Consider the following 20,720-nt stretch of genomic DNA (forward strand, 5'->3'; position numbering starts at 1 on the left):
TGCTGCATCGCCTTCGCCCTTTCTTTTGATTCTCTCTTCCTCTTTTCTCCTTCTCTTCATCATCAACTCTCCCTCTTTTTTCTTTCTTTTCACCTTCATCAATTGAGTAATAATCAAAGATGGGAAAAGAAGCCTTTTTTCGTATGTTAAATGATATGATATTTGTTGTGTTTATCTCATTTCTAACCAATAAAAGGCTCCGCGGAGATGTCTTTGGTGCAGCTCTTCATCGCGACTGAAGTCGGTCGTGAAGTTATGGCTTCCCTCGGTGAACTCGGCTCCCTTCAGTTCCGTGATGTATGTGGTTTTCTTCGTCGAGTACTACTGGTAACTAATATGCCCAGTTAAACGCTGATGTCAACTCCTTCCAGCGCACTTACGTCAAGGAAATTCGTCGCCTTGACAACATTGAGCGTCAGCTTCGTTTCTTCAGCTCTCAGATTGAGAAGGCTGGCATCAAGGTTAAGGCTGTCTCTGGTTACGCTGACGTTACTGCTGCCCCTAACTCCTCTGAGATTGATGAGCTCTCTAACCGCACTGAACAGCTCGAGGAACGTGTCACTCAGTTGATCGAGTCCAACGAGCGTCTTCTTAAGAAGCAGGTTGAGCTTTTTGAGCTTCGTCATGTCTTGGTTGAGGCTGGTGCTTTCTTCGACAGAGCCCACAACGTGCCGGAAGAGCTCCGTGCTTCTTTGGACAACGACAACGCCCCTCTTCTCAACACTGATGCTGAACAGGGTGACACCTCTAACGGTACCACCTTCTCCGTCATGAACATTGGATTTGTTGCTGGTGTTATTTCTCGTGAGAAGATGGGAACATTCGAGCGTATCTTGTGGCGTTCGCTCCGTGGTAACTTGTTCTTGAATAGCACCGAGATTGCTGAGAGCATCATGGACCCTAAGTCGGGAGAAGCACTTGAGAAGAACGTCTTCGTTGTTTTTGCTCACGGTGCTGGTATTCTCAACAAAATCCGCAAGATTGCTGAGTCTCTCGATGCGGACCTATACTCGGTTGATGAGGATACTGCTGTTCGTCGTGACCAGGTCCGCGATGTCAACAACGGAATTTCCGATGTTGAAGAGGTTCTTAACACCACTCAGTCTACTCTCAAGTCTGAGCTTCAGGCTATTGCTGAGCAGCTCGCTTCGTGGATGGTTGTCATCAAGAAGGAGAAGGCTATTTACGCCTCTCTTAACATGTTCAACTACGACCAGAGCCGTAAGTCTTTGATTGCTGAGGGCTGGTGTGCCACTGATGATCTTCCCGTCATTAAGGCCACCTTGTCTGAGGTCACTGAGAACGCTGGTCTTGAAGTTCCTTCCATCTTGAATGAACTCTCTACCACTAAGACTCCTCCTACTTACTACAAGACCAACAAGTTCACTGAGTCTTTCCAGAACATCATTGACGCTTATGGTATTTCGCAATACCGTGAAGTCAACCCTGGTCTCCCAGCTATTGTTACCTTCCCCTTCATGTTTGCCGTCATGTTCGGTGATCTTGGCCATGGTGCCATTCTTTTCCTTGCTGCACTCATGATGGTTCTATACGAGAAGCGTCTGATGAAGGCTGACCGTGATGAGATCTTCGACATGGCTTTCACTGGTCGTTATATTATGCTCCTTATGGGTGCTTTCTCTATCTACACAGGTCTCATTTACAACGATATCTTCTCTAAGTCTATGACCATCTTCCGACCCGGTTGGGAATGGCCTTACATGTGGAATGAAGGTGACCTCATCATGGCCAACTCTACCGGAACCTATCCTTTCGGTGTTGATCCCACATGGCACGGAGCTGATAACGCTCTTATTTTCAACAACTCGTACAAGATGAAATTGTCCATTGTTCTGGGTTTCGTTCACATGTTGTACTCGCTCTTCTTCTCGCTTGTCAACTACCGTTTTTATAAATCCAAGATTGATGTTTTCGGAAACTTTGTTCCCGGATTCTTGTTCTTGGTTTCGATTTTCGGATACTTGTCTTTCATCATTGTATACAAGTGGGCTGTTGACTGGTACGCTATTGACATGCCTCCTCCAGGATTGTTGAACACTCTTATTGGCATGTTCTTGTCTCCTGGTAACGTTGAGGATCTTCTCTTCCCCGGTCAGCCTACTCTCCAGGTTGCCCTTGTCTTGCTTGCTGTTTTCTGTGTCCCATGGTTGCTTCTGTTGAAGCCTCTTTACCTCAGATGGGAGAACAACCGCAAGGCCAAGTCTGGATACGAGAACTTGCCTCAGCAGGAGACTACCAGACTCTCGTTTGATGAGGCTGAGGCCACCACCACCGTTGTCGCTATGGAAGAGATGCACGAGGAGCACGAGTTTGAGTTTGGTGATGTCATGATTCACCAGGTCATTCACACTATTGAGTTCTGCCTTAACTGCGTTTCTCATACCGCTTCTTACCTTCGACTTTGGGCATTGTCTCTTGCTCACGCTCAGTTGTCCACTGTCCTGTGGTCTATGACCTTGGAGCGTGCTTTCAAGATGGAGGGTGCTCTTGGTGTTATCATGGCGTTCATTCTCTTTGCCGCCTGGTTCGCTCTTACTCTTGCGGTCTTAGTTGTCATGGAGGGTACCTCTGCTATGTTGCACTCCCTCCGTCTTCACTGGGTCGAGGCTATGTCTAAGCATTTCGTCGGTGACGGTATTCCATTTACTCCCTTTTCTTTCAAGGCTGTGTTGGAGGACCCTGAGGCGTAAATTGCTTCTGGTCACTGTGCAAAATGGAGTTTTCTTTGTTGTGGTTGAGGTGTTTTTTTTCGTCTACTTATTTGGTTTTGATATAGATGTAATAGATAGTTAGACATGATCATAATATGATTGGCATTGAGCTATATGTTGCATTACAACCTTTTGGTTGGTAAAAATTGGTGTTGTATATAGAACTCGGTTTGGAGTTAATGAAAAGTGGTTGAAAATTCCAATTCTTTTTAATCTCGAAATATGCTTTTAAATTGTAAAATCTATTCAAATAAACTGATAAAGTACAAACCAAATCCCTATAAAAGTACAATGAGCATAAAAATATGTAATAAGAGTGCTGTGGCTTAGAGGACTAATGATCACTACAGATTGCAATGAACTCCTCCAAATTAATTTCTCCGTCACCATCTAGATCAAATTCGTTGATCATAGCCTCAAGCTCTTCTTCTTCCAGGTTCTCGTTCAGTTCTTTTGCTATTTTACGTAAATCTCGTAGACTTACTGATCAGTAGGAGACATAGATAATACAATAATCAATAAATACCTAATCTTTCCGGTCTGGTCTTCGTCAAATAAAGCAAACGCTCGTTTTATCTCATCAATAGGATCCCGAGCCATGATTTTTTCAGACACTTTGTAAATGTTAGAGGGATTATGAGATAATTGTGGTATAAACAGAAAAAGTACATACTGACGCGAAAGAATGCCTCATATGAAATAAAACCAGGATCATTTCGCTCGTTTTCCCTTAAAATATCCAATACTTCTGATTTCTTTGAATCAAATCCAAGTGCCCGCATGGAGACCTGAATGATCAGTTATCGCAGAATAAATCATTGACAGAAAGTAAGTACCTTTAGTTCATGATAATCAATCTTCCCATCACCGTCCATATCAAATAACCGAAACTACAGCACAATCAGTTTATATTCGTCAAACAGGTTGCAGTAGATATACAGCTTCTTCAATTTCATGTCGTTGTTCTTCAGTCAGATCTTTCTTGGTCTTTACTGTAGTAGCAGCTGGTCTAATGGCCGCAGGAGGAGATATATTTCGCCGTCTGCCAGCAAATTTACTTGTACCCGACTGGTGATTCAATGCTGAGCTTGAAGAGTACATCGTGTGTAAAATGTGAGCGCTAATTGACCTGTTCAGAATGGTCGAAATAGAATGGAAACAGGGGTCACTTCGTCCATCCTGCTCATCGACGCGTCGTGAATTAAACCAATTTATATATATATACGTGTTTATGCTGTATATGTGTAAAACAATGCACATATAAGGTGTATATGTGCTGTGATGCGCTTGAGATTTTTAAGGTCACGGGCACACACAAAGAAGCTACCCCCAACCTTGAATTTGTATTTCTACAGCAAACACTTTGTTCTCAAGCAAAGCCAAACAATGTTTACATGCCGTTTCACTTTAATATAGTGCTTGACCTGTTACCCAGATCAGAAATTAACGACAAGTGGGTTCGTGAAGTGTTTTCAACCGGTGATATCTTTTCTCCCGAGTCGAACGAGTGGAAGCGTAAAGAAAGCTTGAGTACGGAGTCTGATGACTTTGAATACCTCTCCAAAGATATTATAACCGGATTCACAAAGATTGACCATAGATTTGGTAAAGTGGAAGTCTTAAGTCTGGATTTCGAAGAACAAGTGGGTGGTGATAAGTTGGAATCAGCTGAGATGTCGTCAAGTAAAACTAAACGCACTCCGCAATCTCTCAGAGCACAGTTTCTAGGAAACGGAGTGGTCCATTTGTTTAGGGATGGCGAAGAAAACGATAAAAATATTATTACTCATAATCAGGCAGATGCAGCCAATCCAGAATCAGGCAGTCAAGTGTTGGCCATTCTCGCCGTACCGGGATACATGACTGCAACAGATTTTTTGGGATTTGTAGGACGGAAATATCAGGACACGGTTTCACACTTTAGAATGTTACGTGTGTCAACTGCAAATCGATACATGGTGCTCATGAAGTTTAGAGAGAAATCAAACGCTGATAAGTTCTATCATGAGTTCAATTGCAAAATGTTTAATTCAATGGAACCGGAAACTTGCCATGTTGTTTACATTAACTCAATCAGATTTCACAATTCGTCGTTTCCTGAATTTCCTTACCTTTTGGACGACGAGTTCACACCGCTGGCGGAACATCTAATGACAGAAGACAAAAAGACAAGAAACAGAGCGCCGTCTATGACTGGCACGACAAGCGTCTTAACGAAACCGATCCCGCCTCCAACTCGTGCTTTGCGTGAAATGCCAACTTGTCCGGTTTGCTTGGAACGCATGGACTCTAGCGTCACTGGGCTGCTCACAATCATTTGCCAACATACTTTTCATTGTCAATGCCTGAGTAAATGGGGTGACAATAGTTGTCCTGTTTGTCGGTATTCGCAAAAGAAAGATCATCAGTCACAATTAAACGAACCAAATCAATGCAGTGCGTGTGGTGCGGTAGAGAATTTGTGGATATGTTTGATATGCGGGAACATTGGGTGTGGGCGATACGATGAAGCTCATGCGTTCCAGCATTACATGGAGTCTAATCATGTGTATGCGATGGATCTTGAAGCACAGCGGGTGTGGGATTATGCAAATGATGCTTACGTCCACCGATTGATTCAGAATCAAGAGGATGGCAAGTTGGTCGAATTGCCTTCGTTGGCTTCTGCATCAGGGCAGCTGGATGACTACGATAGAGATTATGCCAACGAGTCTGACTACGTTCCACGCGAAAAGCTGGATAACATCGGAATGGAGTACACGTATTTGCTTACCTCACAGCTCGAGTCACAGCGTGCTTACTTTGAGGACAAGATCGCGGCCGCGGCCGACAAAGCGTCAGTCGCGGTCGAGAAAGCAGAGAAGGCAATGAAAGACCTGGAAATTATGCGGACCCAATTAAGAGAAGCTAAGAGTGAGAATGGGGAGCTAAAAAGCAGTACGATTCCTGGCATGGAAAAAGAGTTTGAACGATTAAAACGCAAATCGGAAACTTTGCAGGCCGTTTCCAAGAATCTGGAAAAAGAATGGAGAGAGGAGAAAAGTATGAATGGGAATATGTTACAAAAGTTAGAGTTTCTACAGAAGGAACGTGACGAAAAAGACAAGGAGATTGACGATTTGAAGGACCAGCTAAGGTAAGTCGACATTTTGTGACGGCAAGGAACATTACCTTACAGATTCAAGGGACGTTATGTTGTATTTGGATGCCCAACAAAAGTTTCAAACGATGGAAGAAGACGTTCAGCAGGGCACTGTAACTGTGGCTAAAGCTTCGAAAAACAAATCGAAACATAAGGCTAGAAAATGATCGTTACACAAGTTCGGCGAATTAATGGAGTTTGGTTTTTCAGCGTTTTGAATGCCGCATTTACAAATAATGAATGACAAGATTAATAGTCTTAATATGATTCGATTTACATCGGTTGTGACAATATCCAAGCTATTGATAACCTGTTTCATGGCGGCCAAATTCAGTATTTGCGTTGTTCTTTATTAAGTGCATGCATTTCATTCATGTTATATTAGTACACTGAGCCTTCTGGAGGCTGAGGTAGCTTTCTATTTGTGCCACTAGCCATTTCCCTAACATTGTGAGATCATAGTTCACAAGTGATTCGGTAAAACGTACCTTCGCAACTCTAGCAAAACAGTTTCCATATTGTAGTCTCTTTTCCAATGTGCCAAACAATTGAGTTTTGAAGCATCGACCTATTGTTCGATCTTAGTCCATGCCTGAATCATTTCGTTACCCATAAACTTTACCTTTCCGTCGGAACTGACACAAGGAAGGTTGACTTTGGACAGAAATTGAACAGTAGGTGGTTTATCGGGATAACTAGATCCACAGTGTAATTTCAAACTGTATATACGATTCTCATGCGAACTCTTGAAGTAAAATACCAATCAGCTTATATGTTCACACGACCTCACAGCAAGCAGCAACTTACATGTGGAGGTCCGAGAATGGTACCATTCCACTCGGACATGGTAATATCATCACCATCTGTCAAGCCATATGAACAGGCTTCAGCACCAAGGCCCTTTTCGCCTTTCTCGAGCTCTTCCAAAAGACGGAAATTGCGGGGACTACATGACGTTACGTCAGTCTCCGATATCACGAATCAAGAGGCGATTATAGTATCACCGATAACAAAATACTCACATCTTCGCACTCATGACCGGCTTAAGAAATTAGAGCAATTTTTCCAATGCAAAGTTTGTTGCTGGGTTTTACACAAAATGTTAGCACGGAATCAGTGAGTCTTCATGCTCTACACCTGGTGTTTATTAGAAGCGTGTATGTGATGCGTATGCTATAAATGTCTATGCTAGTGCTACATATATGCCTTATAAATTGTAGCGCTTGCTATTACTTCAGAATTAAGATTCCGCTAAACGTTAATATAAACCTTAATCAATGCGCCTCGATGAAAGCCAAAGGCCGAACAGTCAATAATAATGACCCGTGAAAGTGGTCATTCTAATTCAACCACGGAATTTGGAGTTTTTAGTCAAAGACTTTTTGTCAATTGAGCATGCGTTTAACCGAATAGCTTTAATCTGTTTAGTTTTGTGTCTTCCGGCGCGCTCTTATACGATTAAGGATCATCGTCATTTGTTATCCTTATCCTAATCTTAGCATCTCTCAATCATCAGCAAATCAGTCATAAAGGCAAAGCAACATCCAAATGGGTACTGTCGCTCTTCTTACTTCAGATTTGAGCAATTTGCTTTCAGAAACTAAAAGGAAAAATGCTGATCTACGACAAGTGAGTTGCATTTGATGGATAAGACTACGGTCGAGGATGCTAACATTATAGACTTGCGAGAAATCACTGACGGAGATTAAGACTTTGTCTGCTTCATCCAAGCAGGAAACTCAAATTTTAGCAGGTATATTGAGCGTACTCCGATATTAGCGGCTACACGACCTAACGCGCAACCATTAAGATCTGTCCATATCATCCTCATTTGCAACGCCTTTTTTGCTTGCATGTCAAGCCAGAAATGCAAAGTTCAGTGCAATAGCTATACAAAGTTTGCAACGTTTAATTGCGACTCATGGGCTAAATAAAGTATATTCACTGTTATAATCATGTCGGACTGAACTAACTCAGTCAGGCAATTCTGCCACAGGTACTCGACGCTTTTCTCGAAGGAACACATCTTGGGGTCGAGATTCAATTGAAAATTTTACAAGCGTTGCCGCCGCTTATCGAAAAATATGGGCCGGACTTAAGTGGAGCTCTGCTTGCAAAAACAATTGAGCTATGTTCGACACTGCAATCCAGCAAAATAGCGGTTGTAGTCAACACGGCGGCTGCGAGTGAGTTACCACAAAACTAAACTGTTCACTACAGTGTATTAACACAGCTGTAGCGTTTCAGCAGCTAAGTATAGCCGTGTTTGATGAAGTAATTGCAGAAGATGGTTCGTTGAATCAAATATTGAAATGGCCAGGGGTAACATATTTAGCAAAAACTGGCATTGACACTATTGCCGAAGTCCCAATCGGAGACGGCAAAACACAGGTAGCAGTAAAGCCTGCGGCGTACGATGCGTTCCTGGTATTCCAGGATATATGCTTCTCGACTGAAGGCAATCGCACGAAGTTTCTTAAGATACACAACATCACCGAGACTTTTGGCTTGGAACTAATTGAAAGCATCATTTCCAATCATTCCAATATTTTCAATACAGTGAAGAATCTCGAATTGCATCTTGTTCTTATCTAACGTAATATAGCATCCTGAACAAACCTATATCTTAAGGACATACGTTTTCCCATACATTTTGCGATCTCTTTCAGATCGTAGGAAGTTTCCAATTGTTGTTCGTGTTATTCGAATTCTATATTTGATTCTGCGTCGTCATCTAGCAATATTACCTGTTGAATGCGAAGTGGCATTGACTCTTCTTACGCACACTCTCGATGCTGAAGCAGGGCCAAGTTGGAAACGCGTTCTAGCCATGGAAGTCTTTCAAGGCGTATTTGCTGAATACCCACTTGTACGGAAATTGTATGCAGAATATGACAATCAAGAAGGACGCCAGAAAATATTGCAAAAGCTCATTACTGCGGTTAACAAGTTGAGTTACGAGAAGCCATCAGTCATCGGTCTAAGAAAATCATCTACATCTATAATCACGTCGAATTCAAATCCAACAGATTCATTAGCTTCTGACAGTCCGTCTACGGTCGCAGGCTTGATAAGTGGCGCTGTGGGCATGGCTTACACTACAGAAAGCCCAGGGCTGTCAGTGCAAAGCTCTTCTGTCAGAGTACTCTGTATCGATCAACTTGACAAAAATGATGCTCCTCAGATGCCGGAATCGTATTTATATTATCTGGCTTTTAACTCCGTTAGTTCACTAGCTGACGGAATGACTCGATTTCTTCTGCCATTGTCGCTTTCAGATGCAAATACTCAAATTGGAAGAAAACCGTCGCGCCAACTGACACCTTCAGAACCTAAGAGCGATTCAGATAATACATCGGTCCAAGATGGACAATTTCCTAGTAAATCCACTGCTAAACGGCGCACGCTGCGATACAGGGGTGCCCCAATAAATCCGTTGACTCTTGAGTCGCACTCGCAATTCACAGAAATTAAAATTACAGCCAGTATTATCACAGACTGCTGGCCGCCATTGCTGGCCGCTTTTTCTACATTTCTTTACTCAAATCTGGATTCTGATCTCTATCACAATTTAGTGAGATCGTTCCAAAAGTTTACCCAGTCGGCGGGATTGTTACATTTAGTGACCCCTCGCGACGCGTTTCTGACTACGCTGGGCAAAGTTGCGGTTTCGTCACAGATTTTCAATGCGCCGCCAGCATCACCAACAATGGAGAGATCTGGAATTTTTAACAATGGTAGAGGTGGCGATTCATCCCGAGATAAGGAATTTGCAAACGACGGACCGCTTGGACTGTTGCATGTGAGAAATCTGTTATGTTTGCGGGCATTGTTAAATCTAGCCATTGCACTTGGTCCGACGTTGAGGGAAAGTTGGACAATTGTGATTGAGACATTGCAGCAAGCTGATTGCATTCTTCACTCGTCGCGAAGGTATGGACGGCAGAGTGTCGGTGGGCCATCGGGTAAAAGCGACAGCACCTCTGCCGCTTCCGCTCCTGGCGGCGGAGCAACAGATGCTATGAATGGTAGCCTGGTGAATGAGACAGCTGCGGTTGACAATGCTGTGAAGAAATTGCTAGACTGTACAAGAGATTTTCCGGATGACTCGTTTTTGGATTTGGTGAAGGCAGTTTGTAAGGTTTCGTCTTCCACCATCGGAATGAAAAAGCCAGAGGAGAGGGTCGGGTCAGCGCCCTCCTCTTCGATTGCAAGTCGTCTTCCAGAAACTTCAGAAGACGTGAGACCGTCGCCATCCCGGCATGGGAGCATAGCAATCGGCAAGCCTACATATGGAGATCCTTTATTCGCATTGATTAAACTTGGTGAAATCGCTGACATCAATATCAACAGATTGGTGTTTTCAGCGCCGGAATCAAGTGGGTGGGACACTTTTGTAAAGCATTTTATAGACGTGTCTGCATCGCGAGAGCTTGATCCGTCGATCCGAATGCGCGCTGCCGAAGTGCTCGACAGCACGATTTTTTCTGCTGTTGTTGAGGCGTCGAACGAGCTGACACCAGAAGGATTGGACACAATTCAAATTCGCTGTCTGTATGCACTGGAAGAGGAGATGTACTCGACTATTCGTCAGGGTGTGCCGCCATCGGAAATGGAACTCAGTATCAAGTCCACCGAGGCCGAGATCCACTGCACGTCACTGAACACTTTAAGTGATATTATGGAACGTACGGGTAGCACGCTCACCAACGGTTGGGAAATTGTGTTCAGTATTATTACTAGTGTGTTTGTTCAACACCACCAAGGTAGTCTACTGCCAACAACAAAGGTTCCAGAGGGTGTGGAGATTCCCGCAGCGTTGTCTAACGCTCGAGTTGTGTACAGCACCAAAACCGAAAACGATAAGATTTCGAAGCTGGTCAAAGCTGCCTTTGGTTCCCTGCAGCTGATATGCAACGACTTTTTGAACTCAATCCCCCAAGAGTGCTTCATCGACTTGATCGATGTACTATATTATTTTTGCCATCAACAAGATGACCTGAACATTTCATTTACGACAATCACGTTTTTCTGGACCGTGTCTGACTTTTTGCGATCAAAGCTTACTGACAGTGGGCTTAACTCTGATTTGAGCGAGCCACTGCGGTCGAGAGAAGATTTGCTGGAGATGGCCAAAAGTGGAAACTTACAGGACTCTACTAGTTCTCTGTGGCTCATTTTGCTGCTCAGACTTACAGCCATTTGTGCGGATTCGCGGTCAGAAGTTCGAAACGGCGCTACGCAAATTCTGTTCAGAATATTTGATAGCTACGGTCACTTACTGGGAGTTAATGCCTGGAGCGTGTGTTTATGGATTGTGCTTGGTACGGTGATGGAGGTGCGACCGCCGCAGGTAGTGGCTCTGGAGTATATTGACAAGTCCATGATCCAAGCGCACAATCGGGAACGGAAAAACTGGTCAGAAACGATTGGATTAATTATTTCCGGTCTTAGCAGGTTGTATTCTACATTTTTTAATGAAGTGCTGAAGCAGCCTGATTTTGCAGCTTTGTGGACTGCGTTGCTAAAGTACTTCCAATCTATGATTTTTATACAACGACCAGAAATTGCGGTGTCGGTGTTCAAGGCCGTCAGTGATATTTTACAGAGCATTCAAGACTCAGAATCCGAAGAGAAATGGGTCCTTCCGCCAGACTCGTTGGACGAAACATGGAAACTGTGGTCGTCTCAAGAGTCGAACATTGTTGAATCAGAAAAAAGTATTAATGGTGTTATGACTCAAGAGGCGTTGACGGCCTATGTGAGTTCTTACAAGCCGTTATACGCACTGATGCAACCTACGATCACGGTCGAGCAGATTGAGAGAACTTTAAGCATTTTGCGAAGTTGTTTATTGTTTCCAGAACTTCCGCCTTACTTCTCTGACACAGACTACCTGACGCCTCTGCAATCTGCCATCATCGAGGTAGTTAGCAGCATAAGCACAGAAGTTTCTGGATCTGCGTCATTGATTCTAAAGACACAGAGCGAGTTTGCCAGTTTCGCTTATCGCGAAGACATTTTGTCGAACTTGCCGGTGAGAGCCAATAGTAAGTCGAAGAAGCCGACTTATATTTCTGTGTCGATTCACTGTTTGACACTGACGCTGGCGACATTCAAAAGTCATATTTCTGATGCAAGGCTGTTCACTGATGGTTCCTTTGCATTTGCATTGAAGATGCTGGCTATCCCGCTTCGGGCAATGTATAACTGTCCCGTATATTCAACGGAAGATGGGAAAACGCTTTGGATGCTAGCTACTGAAGTGTTTATTGGACTAGTTGAGTTGGCAATACCTGAAGTCGAGGAGCACTTAAACATTGCTGTTGACCAGAAAGTTGCGATCTGGAAAGAGATTGTTAGTGGTACTGCTGCAGTAGTTGAGTCGAACTCGTCTACTATTGGATCTAGTCTGTCCGAGGACGAAGAATTTGACATGAAAGCCTACAAGAAGCTAGAGACGCTTATTGTTCCGTATCTTGGTGATAGTGATTTGCCAGATAATTTGATTGAGCAATTCGTAAGTACGCTTTTCAATTGCTCTTTTCTCTATCTTCTTGAAGCTGCAGTCGAAGACCGCGGCAAACGGATCAATGGCAGGCTGGCTAAAGTGTTTGATGAGCCGTTGATTGGAAGCACGGAAGCGTTGAGTCCATTGCCGAGACAGAACATGAGCTACGTTGCTTTCGGTAGTTTGTTTTCGCTATCAAGCATGGATGAAAAAGGTTTGTGCTGCTCCGTTTGTAGGGTGATTGGCAGTGGTGACTGATTTGAACTTAGACACTCCGCAACGCCGGCGCATAGCTGATGCTGCATTGCCTTATCTGCTTCTACGATGTGCTTTGATTCTTCACAGATTTGCGGCCGATCAGCCATTAAGAGGGACAATTCCTGCTCCCAGACTACAGCGCAAAGAACTAATCTACATTCTGACAAATCTCTTAGAGCTGACAGACCATCACACTTTAAGCGGCAACATACCCGTGATCTCGTCAGGCAACAGTGAATTGGCGACAAATTACAGACCATTGCTGCGACTTTTTCCGCTGTTGTCTAAGGGTATCGTGGCAAGCAAAAGTGACCAGGACGTACTGCGGCTTCTACAGCGAGCGTTTGAACGGATCGGAGGTGGTTTTGACTAAGCAAAGTTGGATTTCTGGAAGGTTTTTTGGTTTTTCTATTATGGGCAAATTCGCATGCTGAGTAATTATTGTTCATATTAAAATGTAGCATTTTGTATAGGTAATTCTCCACCATAGAGAGTGATCTGAGCAGGCCGGAAACCCCACATTAGTCACGTGACCATTTACCTCGGTAGCCTCGGTTCCAGTGATTCAGCCCCGGATTCACTTTAAAACGACAGATTGTTCCGTCCATTCTTCTTTACTTCCCCACAATATTATACTAAGATTACTAAACAATTTAATGGCTGAACGATTATCTGCTATTGCTGCACACATTGCACCTCAAGAAGCTTCAGCTGCATCCAAGATTACGGAAAAGCATCCAGATGATGTAGTAATTATTGGTGCCTACCGTACTGCACTGACAAAAGGTGGTCGTGGTGGATTCAAAGACACGGCTGCTTCAGATTTACTTGTTGGTGTACTGAAGGGTTTATTGGACCGGACCAAAATTGATCCTGCCATTATTGACGATGTTGCAGTCGGTAATGTACTTGCTCCTGGCGCTGGCGCCACGGAGTATCGTGCTGCTGCACTCATTGCCGGCATTCCGTACACAACGCCCGTATACACTGTTAACAGACAATGTTCGTCTGGACTGATGTCCGTGCTGCAGATTGCAAATGCCATCTCTGCCGGTACTATTGACATCGGTATAGGTGCTGGAGTCGAGAGCATGTCATCGAACTACGGTCCGGGTGCGACGAGTGAATTTTCCGAGCTGCTCCAAGGCCACGCTGAGGCCAAGAAGTGCCAAATTCCAATGGGAATTACGTCCGAGAATGTGGCTAGTAAGTACCACATTACTCGGGTAGATCAAGACGAGTTTGCTGCAAATTCATACCGCAAAGCTGGGGCTGCGCAAAAGGCTGGTCGATTCAAAGATGAAATCATTCCTCTTACGGTTAAATTTGTTGACCCCAAAACCGATGAGTCAAAGCAGGTCGTTATTGACAAAGACGACGGAATAAGATACGGCGTGACGGCAGAAAGTTTGGGTAAGATCAAGCCTGCGTTTAGCAAGACCGGAAGTACGCATGCTGGTAATGCGTCGCAGATCAGCGACGGAGCTGCTGCGGTTTTGCTTGCACGTCGATCTATTGCTCAGCAAAAGGGTCTGCCTATTATCGGAAAATTTGTGGACGGTACCGTTGTAGGCGTTCCTCCTGAGATTATGGGAATTGGTCCTGCAGTTGCTATTCCCAAGATCCTCAAACGTACTGGTCTGTCGAAGGATGATGTTGACGTTTACGAGATTGTGAGTTGTTTTTATTTACGTAGAAGCAAAAGTTAACAATTGCAGAATGAGGCATTTGCCAGTCAAGCTTTGTTTTCGATTCAAGATGTTGGCATCGATATCAACAAGGTCAACCCGAACGGTGGTGCTATTGCGTTTGGCCATCCGCTAGGTGCAACTGGTGCACGCCAGATTGCTACTTTGTTGTCGGAGCTTAAGCGTTCAGGAAAGAAAATTGGTGTTACGTCGATGTGTATCGGAACAGGAATGGGTGCTGCCTCAGTTATTGTTGCTGAGTAAATTATGGTTTGGAGTATGGTGTACATAGTGATTTATCATTCACACAGTGGCCAGTAATACAATTAACGAATATCCCAAAGAACATGCAGTCAGCATTTGTTTGACTGTTTATATTACAATATAGTCATTTCGAGCCGATTCAACTCATGACGCTCGTTCCGGTAATTCCTCCACAGTGCCCAAATCTGACATTGGTACTGATTCAGATCCAGTTTCTAATTGTGCACCATCTGCTGGAATAGCGGAATATTTGGCTGCTCGTTTTCTCTCTAGCATTCCTAGATGCCATGTTAATGTCGTAACCAAATCATCGTAATTAGAGCATTTCACCTTTGTGATACCAGCTGGAGATAGCAAGAGCTAGTAGTGATCCAAGTACGTTTGCCTAATAAATCCACTGTCAGAACTTAATATTTAAATGCTTCATTCTTCGTACCACAATATCGTAAAGGTCAAAGACACGATACTAATTGTTGCAAGTCAGCTATCGCCTTTGTTCTAATTTGTCTATACATACAGGCACAAACGACTGTACCAGCTCCGAACCGACCCCACCCAACAACGTACAAACCAGTAATGTCGAATTGATCAGTCTTCTTCGCGTTGTATCCACGACCCAGTAAAACGTGGTCTACAAGCTGTTAGCGTAAACACCTGATGTCCAACACGTATATCTTACGGTCAAGCAAAAAAATATTAGGAAATGAACAAATTTGTCATTCGGAATTGACAATGGCGCAAACCCAAGATAAGCTGATAGAAGCAAAAGACACAGAAAGACTAGCTCAGCATGTCAGTTTGGATTGATTGGGACATTCTATTTCTTCACTTCGTACGCACCAACAGCAAAGGTTTTCCGGATTCTCATTATTTGCTATTAATACGAACTGCGTTACGCAAAAAATAGTCCAATTGATTTCACCGAGGAGTGTTCAGGGCAATTGCCGTGATAAATCAACCCGATCCCAATTTAATGTACAAAAGCTGCAGCCGCCTCGAAGCAGCCTTGGCGATAGACATCGATTGACGTCACCACAGCCGCACTATAACACTGTTGCCATGACAACGCTATATTGTATTCTTAATTCGAATTTTACGTAATGCTATTATAGAATGTACACATATTTTACAGTATATTTATAGATATTTTACAATTTTTACTTCAAACCGGAAGCACCGAGTACGTCTTTCGCCTTTGCGAAACCACGGAAATACTTGTCGCGAAACTGTTCTGAATACTCTCGAGAACTCTTTTCAATTACCGTGCTAGAGCTCAAACTTCTTGGCTTTCGGGAGTATGTTACTAGTCTCCGTGACCCTAACTCAAAGTTAAACCGACGCGTAAATCATATTCAAGGCCAGTACTCACACTTGTTAAACTCCTGAACACATGTAGAAAGCAACTCAAGCTCTGGATGTGATGGTATATCGCGTTCGCCAAACTCTTCGTTCGATGTAGGAATCCAACAACACAGACGACCGTCATCAACTAAATGCCGAGCAGCAAAATATAACAAGTCGTCTAGCAATTTGTCAAAGTGGTATGGTTTTTTTGGTGGAATGTAATCCGGACGGCTTGAGTAAGTTAATAAACATGACATTGTCTATGTAAAATATAGAAAACTTACAGGTGTGACATATCGCCATTTTCAAGTCGCGTAGGTTGCTTATCGGCGTATCGTTCGGTATCTTTAGATCCAAGAACCTTCAATCCTTCACGAACTCCATACGGCGGGTCACAGATAATCGCATCCAAGAAGAAATTAGGCCGGATTGGGTTGTGCGTAAAGTCTCCAACAAAAGTGTCAAGAAAGTTACTGTGTAGCCTGTATTGTGTGTAATTGCTCAGAATACTGTGTTTGCGTCGGCCCCGCATTTGCCGACCATCAATGTCGGAGCCTGCATAATTAAAACCGTTATAAATGAATGACAATAAAAACATACCAAGCGCCATGCCGCCAAAATGACTTGCTGCAACCATAAAGCTACCTGTTCCGGCAAATGGGTCGTACACTATCTTTCCCGGTGCAACTAAACCAATATTTGATGAAATTAAAGCCAGTTCTACAGATATTAATATATCATCATCCTAATTACTCAGATGGTACCTTACCTGCATCAAATGAAGTTGTGCCGATGTACCTCCGCTTCTTCAAATCATAACTGTCAATAATATCCCGCTGGCTACCACCTATAAAGCGCCCAAAGCATGCTTTTGTGAGAACGCGAGGTGCATCGATATACTCTTTTCGACGATACTCCTCAATGACTGTAAAAATTTCTTCGGGATTACGCATTCTAATAAGACCATCAAAGTTTAAGTAATCAAATGTTTCAATAAGCTCTCGTTGTTCCTCTTTTGTTCGTGATCCCTGGAAACTAATGACGTCGAACTTAAATGACACGTCTTTGTATTCTAGCAAGCTATCAGTAGCTACAGCAAATACCGCTTCGTTTGAAACTTACTGGGCCATACTTCTCTCGCTCGTCTGCGAACATCTTCGTGCATTGCCTCTTGACTTTCCCCGTATCCCCATACCTCATATATTGCCCGCACAAGTATTGCCCGGCGTATTAATCGTCGTGCCTCATCTTCATTTTGTAGTGTAACAAATAACAAAGGCGTCTAAGATTTCTAGTCAATAACCAGTTATACATTTCATAGTAACGACTCTCACCACTTCGTCATGACCACTGAGATCCACCTGCACATGCTCAAGTCTAGCTAGTGCTTCTAGTTCAGTCTTACGAAAAGACTCATGAGTCTGTGCCAGTAAGATCAGATACTGCGGCATTGCTTATACTTGCTATAGAATACTCCTATTTGCCTTGGGAGATGCAATTTAACTTTTGACGCGTCGAGTCCCTGAAATTTTTCGCGCCGCACCAAACTTAAATATACGTGTAAGTCACGTGTATTAAAGTTCTGGTGCGCTAGCAGAGAATTCTGCAAACTGGCAACAAAGCTAGTCCCAAATAAGCGAATTGTAAATAAATGCAGATTGTCATGGCGACGAACAAAAACACAGAACACATTATTCCCGGCTGCTAGCAATCACACATTGCCCTCTCCACCACACAGCTTTTCACACTATCATCAACATTAATCTCATATCTCCATATCGTGTGTATGATCTATATATCTGTCGTGCTGTAGTAAAGTTGTACTCGCTTTAATTGGTCAACGCGCAGTTTTTTCTCACGTCAATCAGCTCAGGTTCGTCACGCTATTTTATCGCGTTTTTTTGCACCACAATATTGTCAGTACATTAAAAAATGTGAATTCACTTTTAGTACAGACATGTGAGCATTAAAAAACACGTCCTTGTCGATCTTGAGTTCCTTGCTAACAATTTGCATCAGCGTACAGCTACAATAGCAGATCTGTACCAAACTAACTTTTTCCCGTGCCAACCTGAACAGTTATCAGGTAATATCTACTTAAAGTGAGATTATGGCGAACACGGTACGTTAATAAACTGGATTGCCTTAACTTGCAGACTAACAAACTGGCAGAGACGGTCGGCGCGGATATCGGCTACCGCAAGTCACGATGAAAATAGCATAGGTGTGGCAGCAACAGCGAGACTGACGCGTGCCAAAACTGCAGTAGGTGATGGTAAACCAGCTCTTCAATCGTCCAAGACTGCTCTTAAGCAAACAACTACGGTTCAAGTCAACAACAGAAAGCGCGCCGCTCTAGGCGATGTTAGCAATGTTCACAAAGACGTGAACGCGGACAAAGACGGTCAATCACAGCATGCTTCTAAGATTGTAAAAACCGCGTTGTCTACAAGCGTGTCCAAAGCGCGTGGTTTACGGTCTGAGAACGCGTTGGAACCTGCCGCGGCAGCTCAAGTTAAAAGAACCATTTCCAGCTCTACGGCCGCCACGCGTAAAAGACGGACTCCTTTGAGATCTATCAGCGTATCTACTGCGTCTCAAAGACAGGGTCGTTTGCATTCATCGGAAAGCTCTGCTGTCGACGACATCATAGAGGAAGAAGAGTCTGGAGGTAACAAGGAAAATGTGGATCCTTTGGCTGAAAAGCTTGCTTCTGAACAAGCGGCCCTCGATACAAAGACAGACGAAGCAGAGCCGGTTGTGCAAGATTGGGATGATTTAGACGCCGATGAAATGGACGACCCAACGATGGTCGCGGAATACGTGAACGAGATTTTCGATTACATGAAAGTGCTGGAAGTCCAGACTATGCCCAACCCCAACTACATGGACGACCAGCAAGAGCTTCAATGGAAGATGCGTGACATTCTAATGGATTGGCTTGTTGAAGTCCATACAAAGTTCAGATTGCTACCAGAGACACTCTTCTTGGCTATCAACATTGTTGATCGATTTTTATCCCTGAGGGTTGTGAATCTTGACAAACTCCAGCTTGTTGGTATCACTGGCATGTTTATTGCGGCCAAGTATGAAGAGGTTTTTTCGCCATCTATTCAAAACTTTGTGTATGTTGCAGACAGTGGATACAGTGAGGAAGAGATTCTACGGGCGGAAACATTCATACTGCAGGTTCTGGACTACAATCTGTCGTATCCAAATCCAATGAACTTCTTGCGACGCAACTCAAAGGCTGATAAATATGATATCCATACGCGTACTGTTGCAAAGTACTTGATGGAAATAGGCCTGCTTGATCACCGCTTCATGAAATATTATCCTTCGCACGTTACGGCGAGTGCTATGTATCTTGCACGGATTATTCTTGACCGCGCTCAATGGGACAAGAACTCTGTTCACTACTCTGGCGGATACACTGAAGAAATGATCAAGCCTATTTATCATTTGATGATTGACTATTTGGTAAAGCCGGTTAAGCATGAAGCATTTTTCAAGAAGTATGCAAGTAAACGATTCTTGAAGGCTTCGATTTTGGCACGCCATTGGGCAAAAAGACATGTCGAACAAGAGCCGCTTCCTGACAGTTTGGGCTCAGAAGGAGAAAATACAGAGGGCACAGAATCATCTTGATCGACTAATATTAATATACTGATCAACACCCCCTCCCACTGCATATGTGCTCGTGATTTCAATCGGGTGGTTGTCACACAATCTACACTTTCGTTATTTGTCAGTATTTTGTTGAAATTATTGAATTCTGCCTACGCAATGAGGAAGTTGTCATCATGACTTCGGCGAATTTGTCTAATTTATTGCCCCTTAGTACGCTCGTTTAGTATTTGTTATTGTCGGAAACCTTTGCTATTTGTTATTTGTTTTTGTGTTGTCTTATAAGACAGCAGCACGCATCAATTCGGGAATCTTTATATTAATATATCAGTGCAACTTTGCTGAAAAGAAAACAGAGAGAAATAGAGAAAATGAGAGACGGAGATCTGGTGTCTAGCTGTGTTGTATATTGTGACTTCAATGTTATCGGGTTCAAAAGTGGCCGTATTTGTAGTCTCCAAAGCTATAGCTTGCTGAGTACTTTTGGCAAGTGCTTGTACATGTATGATCTAAGCCGATGACATACCTTTGTAGCAGCGTCTCCGTCAAGATCCTGTCTAGGGCCTTTTCCGTAAATCAAAAGCTGGAACCTCAGTCTTTCTTGGGTGTTATCTGGTTCTATAGTTTGTATCTCCTGTGTGTTTAGGGATGATGATCTAGCAATTACATGGAAATGTGCGTGAGGAACTATTTGTCCAGCTGCCGGTCCTATAGCGCGTGAGCAAAATGCCATATAAACGCAGTAGAACGCACCATTGTTCTGAACTATGTTGAAATCCTCGACGTCGTCAAAGCACTCGCATAACGCGCGCGACAACAGCGCCAGTATCCCACCCAACTGGGTCCTTTCTTCTAATAGATCCACCAATTCCGACAAACGCACGACATGACGTCGTGGAATCAGTAAAACATGATAGATGGACGAGACGAGGGGTTGGAAATCTAAGAAAGCTAAATAAGTTGAAGTCGAGAGAATAATATTGTGCGTCTCAAACGAGGGCGGATATTGAGCTTGTGACGATGGTGTCGGAGTGTATGCAGGGACAGAGTCACATATCGAACAGAAAACACAATGGTATTGATTCATTTGGTATTAAATTCATTGTTGGTGTCTGGATGTTTACAAAGTGAGTTTAGTAGAAAGTTACTCCACA

General features: G+C 43.5%; 10 protein-coding genes across 10 annotated transcripts; 5 read left to right on the plus strand and 5 right to left on the minus strand.

Annotated features, from left to right (window-relative positions):
• The first annotated feature begins 15 nt into the window (after positions 1 to 15).
• Positions 16 to 2,935, plus strand: V1512DRAFT_239944 (V-type ATPase, V0 complex, 116kDa subunit family). Its single transcript, XM_066914217.1, has 3 exons — positions 16 to 141; positions 197 to 297; positions 345 to 2,935. The coding sequence occupies exons 1-3, from the start codon at positions 120 to 122 to the stop codon at positions 2,709 to 2,711; spliced, it is 2,490 nt and encodes an 829-aa protein (XP_066770924.1). The 5' UTR covers positions 16 to 119; the 3' UTR covers positions 2,712 to 2,935.
• An 18-nt stretch (positions 2,936 to 2,953) lies between these two features.
• V1512DRAFT_264093 (cell division control protein 31) lies at positions 2,954 to 3,977 on the minus strand. Its single transcript, XM_066916613.1, has 5 exons — positions 3,672 to 3,977; positions 3,569 to 3,622; positions 3,406 to 3,520; positions 3,259 to 3,346; positions 2,954 to 3,211 (listed from the first exon to the last, which is right to left on the minus strand). Exons 1-5 carry the CDS (start codon positions 3,831 to 3,833, stop codon positions 3,067 to 3,069), a joined length of 564 nt encoding a protein of 187 aa, XP_066770925.1. The 5' UTR covers positions 3,834 to 3,977; the 3' UTR covers positions 2,954 to 3,066.
• Positions 3,978 to 4,126: 149 nt separating this feature from the next.
• On the plus strand, positions 4,127 to 6,041 carry V1512DRAFT_271565 (BRCA1-associated protein 2-domain-containing protein; the record flags this gene model as incomplete). Its single annotated transcript, XM_066917651.1, has 2 exons — positions 4,127 to 5,868; positions 5,918 to 6,041. The coding sequence occupies 2 exons, from the start codon at positions 4,127 to 4,129 to the stop codon at positions 6,039 to 6,041; spliced, it is 1,866 nt and encodes a 621-aa protein (XP_066770926.1).
• Positions 6,042 to 6,123: 82 nt separating this feature from the next.
• On the minus strand, positions 6,124 to 7,036 carry V1512DRAFT_286957 (ubiquitin-conjugating enzyme/RWD-like protein). The gene is made up of 5 exons (XM_066918098.1): positions 6,897 to 7,036; positions 6,682 to 6,820; positions 6,497 to 6,619; positions 6,363 to 6,442; positions 6,124 to 6,316 (listed from the first exon to the last, which is right to left on the minus strand). Exons 1-5 carry the CDS (start codon positions 6,908 to 6,910, stop codon positions 6,256 to 6,258), a joined length of 417 nt encoding a protein of 138 aa, XP_066770927.1. The 5' UTR covers positions 6,911 to 7,036; the 3' UTR covers positions 6,124 to 6,255.
• A 144-nt stretch (positions 7,037 to 7,180) lies between these two features.
• V1512DRAFT_239956 (uncharacterized protein) lies at positions 7,181 to 13,016 on the plus strand (the record flags this gene model as incomplete). The annotated part of the gene is made up of 8 exons (XM_066914218.1): positions 7,181 to 7,503; positions 7,555 to 7,627; positions 7,685 to 7,809; positions 7,856 to 8,060; positions 8,114 to 8,164; positions 8,210 to 8,433; positions 8,480 to 12,599; positions 12,655 to 13,016. Exons 1-8 carry the CDS (start codon positions 7,423 to 7,425, stop codon positions 13,014 to 13,016), a joined length of 5,241 nt encoding a protein of 1,746 aa, XP_066770928.1. The 5' UTR covers positions 7,181 to 7,422.
• Positions 13,017 to 13,236: 220 nt separating this feature from the next.
• On the plus strand, positions 13,237 to 14,677 carry V1512DRAFT_264105 (Thiolase, N-terminal domain-containing protein). The gene is made up of 2 exons (XM_066916614.1): positions 13,237 to 14,316; positions 14,362 to 14,677. Exons 1-2 carry the CDS (start codon positions 13,300 to 13,302, stop codon positions 14,593 to 14,595), a joined length of 1,251 nt encoding a protein of 416 aa, XP_066770929.1. The 5' UTR covers positions 13,237 to 13,299; the 3' UTR covers positions 14,596 to 14,677.
• On the minus strand, positions 14,610 to 15,575 carry V1512DRAFT_264106 (uncharacterized protein). The gene is made up of 6 exons (XM_066916615.1): positions 15,436 to 15,575; positions 15,275 to 15,375; positions 15,113 to 15,226; positions 15,032 to 15,061; positions 14,926 to 14,980; positions 14,610 to 14,873 (listed from the first exon to the last, which is right to left on the minus strand). Exons 1-6 carry the CDS (start codon positions 15,461 to 15,463, stop codon positions 14,740 to 14,742), a joined length of 462 nt encoding a protein of 153 aa, XP_066770930.1. The 5' UTR covers positions 15,464 to 15,575; the 3' UTR covers positions 14,610 to 14,739.
• A 124-nt stretch (positions 15,576 to 15,699) lies between these two features.
• Positions 15,700 to 17,450, minus strand: V1512DRAFT_25406 (S-adenosyl-L-methionine-dependent methyltransferase). The gene is made up of 7 exons (XM_066914764.1): positions 17,274 to 17,450; positions 17,062 to 17,221; positions 16,709 to 17,011; positions 16,540 to 16,659; positions 16,224 to 16,494; positions 15,965 to 16,170; positions 15,700 to 15,913 (listed from the first exon to the last, which is right to left on the minus strand). The coding sequence occupies exons 1-7, from the start codon at positions 17,388 to 17,390 to the stop codon at positions 15,753 to 15,755; spliced, it is 1,338 nt and encodes a 445-aa protein (XP_066770931.1). The 5' UTR covers positions 17,391 to 17,450; the 3' UTR covers positions 15,700 to 15,752.
• Positions 17,451 to 17,645: 195 nt separating this feature from the next.
• Positions 17,646 to 20,007, plus strand: V1512DRAFT_264112 (cyclin-like protein). Its single transcript, XM_066916616.1, has 3 exons — positions 17,646 to 17,812; positions 17,959 to 18,061; positions 18,112 to 20,007. Exons 2-3 carry the CDS (start codon positions 18,050 to 18,052, stop codon positions 19,585 to 19,587), a joined length of 1,488 nt encoding a protein of 495 aa, XP_066770932.1. The 5' UTR covers positions 17,646 to 17,812; positions 17,959 to 18,049; the 3' UTR covers positions 19,588 to 20,007.
• On the minus strand, positions 19,751 to 20,685 carry V1512DRAFT_239970 (HIT-like domain-containing protein). The gene is made up of 2 exons (XM_066914219.1): positions 20,320 to 20,685; positions 19,751 to 20,274 (listed from the first exon to the last, which is right to left on the minus strand). Exons 1-2 carry the CDS (start codon positions 20,651 to 20,653, stop codon positions 20,030 to 20,032), a joined length of 579 nt encoding a protein of 192 aa, XP_066770933.1. The 5' UTR covers positions 20,654 to 20,685; the 3' UTR covers positions 19,751 to 20,029.
• Positions 20,686 to 20,720: the final 35 nt, after the last annotated feature.

The sequence above is a fragment of the Lipomyces arxii genome, assembly GCF_038497795.1.
Source record: "Lipomyces arxii strain Phaff 12-163 unplaced genomic scaffold V1512scaffold_10, whole genome shotgun sequence".
Taxonomy (NCBI): Eukaryota; Fungi; Ascomycota; class Lipomycetes; order Lipomycetales; family Lipomycetaceae; genus Lipomyces; species Lipomyces arxii.